The 1,860-nt window shown below is 52.6% G+C and overlaps 1 protein-coding gene across 2 annotated transcripts; it reads left to right on the forward strand.

Annotated features, from left to right (window-relative positions):
- Positions 1–391: 391 nt before the first annotated feature.
- On the forward strand, positions 392–1,585 carry LOC114704433 (apoptosis-associated speck-like protein containing a CARD). Of its 2 annotated transcripts, XM_028885692.2 has the most exons (3): positions 394–765; positions 993–1,049; positions 1,276–1,585. In XM_028885692.2, the coding sequence occupies exons 1-3, from the start codon at positions 492–494 to the stop codon at positions 1,527–1,529; spliced, it is 585 nt and encodes a 194-aa protein (XP_028741525.1). In that variant the 5' UTR covers positions 394–491; the 3' UTR covers positions 1,530–1,585. The 2 variants fall into 2 exon arrangements, with proteins under 2 accessions (XP_028741526.1, XP_028741525.1); XM_028885693.2 differs by lacking the exon at positions 993–1,049 and having other exon boundaries at positions 392–765.
- Positions 1,586–1,860: the final 275 nt, after the last annotated feature.

Below are 1,860 nucleotides of genomic sequence, written 5' to 3' on the forward strand. Positions count from 1 at the left end.
ATTTCTTCTGTGGGGTTTGGGGGCTCAGTGTTCTAGCTGTTGCAATTCTAGTATTCTGTGGCATGAGGGAGGATCCTAAAACCTGGGAAAAGGAGATTTGGGCTTTCGACATTTTCAAGATTCTAAACTTCTACACTCCCTCCAGTAAACTCCGAGTGAACAGAAACGGGTTGCTGTTCAGCACCAGCTGGTTTACAAGCAAGAACTCCTGAGCCTCTCAGCATCTCCCAAACAGCCAGAGAATAACAATTTAGCTCCATCTCCAAACCTCCAACACACCCACACCAGTTCCATCCGCTGGCTAGCAAAAGCAGAGTCTGAAAGTCTTAGGGGCGGGAACCAAAACTTGCTCGCTGAGGAAAGAGCGGGGAGCAGTAACTGCAAGAGGGTGGGGGAGCCTCGGCCCGCCCATCCGCCCCGACTGCTGACTTCCTGGTCACAGCGGGCGTCGGCAAGGGTAGCAGGCCACCGCGGCTGCGAACCCCAGAGCCATGGGGCAGGCGCGGGATGCCATCCTGGACGCTCTTGAAAACCTGACCCCGGAGGAGTTCAAAAAGTTCAAGATGAAGCTGCAGTCAGTGCCGCTGCGCCAGGGCTATGGACGCATCCCGCGGGGGACCCTGCAGCAGATGGACGCCATAGACCTCACTGACAAGCTTGTCAGCTTCTACCTGGAAGCTTATGGCGCCGAGCTCACAATGACTGTGCTTAGAGAGATGGGCATGCAGGAGCTGGCTGAGCAGCTGCAAACGGTCATTCAGAGAGGTGAGTGTGGCTGCCCCCTGGTCGTCTACCCTCAACTTCCTGCACCCCGCCAGAGGCCTGCCTCTTTGGCTCTTAATTTTCTCTTCCTCTTACCTTACCAAAAAAAAAAAAAAAAAAAAAAAAAAACTTCCCATGGTAGCCTTGAACTTAGCACCCTGGGTGGAGGGGGCATCAGCTCCAGACAGATTATTGAAAACGGAAGAGAACCACCTGACCTTTCTTTATAGAGTCTGGAGCTGCGGCAGCTGCAACCAGTGCCTCTCCTCAAACGGCAACCAGGACAGGTGAGACTCCCCACCCTACCACACCCTGGCACAGCCTATCTGTTGTACAACCCAAGGCCAGAGCCAAGACTAGCCCTGCCTTCCTACTACCCACACATTTGGGGGAGGGAGTGTAGTTCACCTATGTAGTCATGGTGGGTGGACTTCCTTGGTCCCCCCCACCCCTAAAACTCTATCTAATAAAATCTGAAGCAGCAGTCAGCTGTGTCCTCTCTTCTGCCCTCAGTACACTTCATTGACCAGCACAGACAAGCACTGATCGCCAGGGTCACGGACGTGGACGCCCTGCTCGACGCCCTGTTTGGCAGTGTGCTGACTGAAGAACAGTACCAGGCAGTTCGAGCGGAGACCACCAACCCGAACAAGATGAGGAAGCTCTTCAGTTTCACTCCAGCCTGGGACCTGACCTGCAAGGACTTGCTCCTCAAGGCCCTGAGGGAAACACTGCCCTACTTAGTGGCCGACCTGGAGAAGAGCTGAGGTATTTTCTCCAGCTACAGCTCCTAACTCTGAATACACCAATTTTTAAAAAATCAGTTAGTACTGTTTTCTCTGCTCCCTTGGATGTTTGTGCCTAGCTAAGCTACATTTCTAAAGGCCAAATGAGCTAAGGAGAAGGGCTCGGTGGTAGGTCATGGACCTACCACGCACAACCCCCTAGGATCAGTCTCCAACCCCCAAATTCCACAGACTTCTGGTTTCACCGTTCTAGTGCGTAAGACTTCTCAAATGATTCCTGATTCCTCACTTGGGAGGGTTTCCCATATTATCCCAAGGGATTACTCTTGAGAACACACTTAACATATCCATC

Source organism: Peromyscus leucopus, chromosome 1 (assembly GCF_004664715.2).
Source record: "Peromyscus leucopus breed LL Stock chromosome 1, UCI_PerLeu_2.1, whole genome shotgun sequence".
In the NCBI taxonomy this organism is placed as follows: Eukaryota; Metazoa; Chordata; class Mammalia; order Rodentia; family Cricetidae; genus Peromyscus; species Peromyscus leucopus.

Bases quoted from the DNA above. Each gene is read 5' to 3' on its own strand.
- LOC114704433 (XM_028885692.2), top strand. From the start codon at position 492: ATGGGGCAGGCGCGGGATGCCATCCTGGACGCTCTTGAAAACCTGACC. The intron at 766-992 runs GTGAGTGTGGCT...CTTTCTTTATAG, and splicing joins GCAAACGGTCATTCAGAGAG to AGTCTGGAGCTGCGGCAGCT. The intron at 1,050-1,275 runs GTGAGACTCCCC...TTCTGCCCTCAG, and splicing joins TCAAACGGCAACCAGGACAG to TACACTTCATTGACCAGCAC.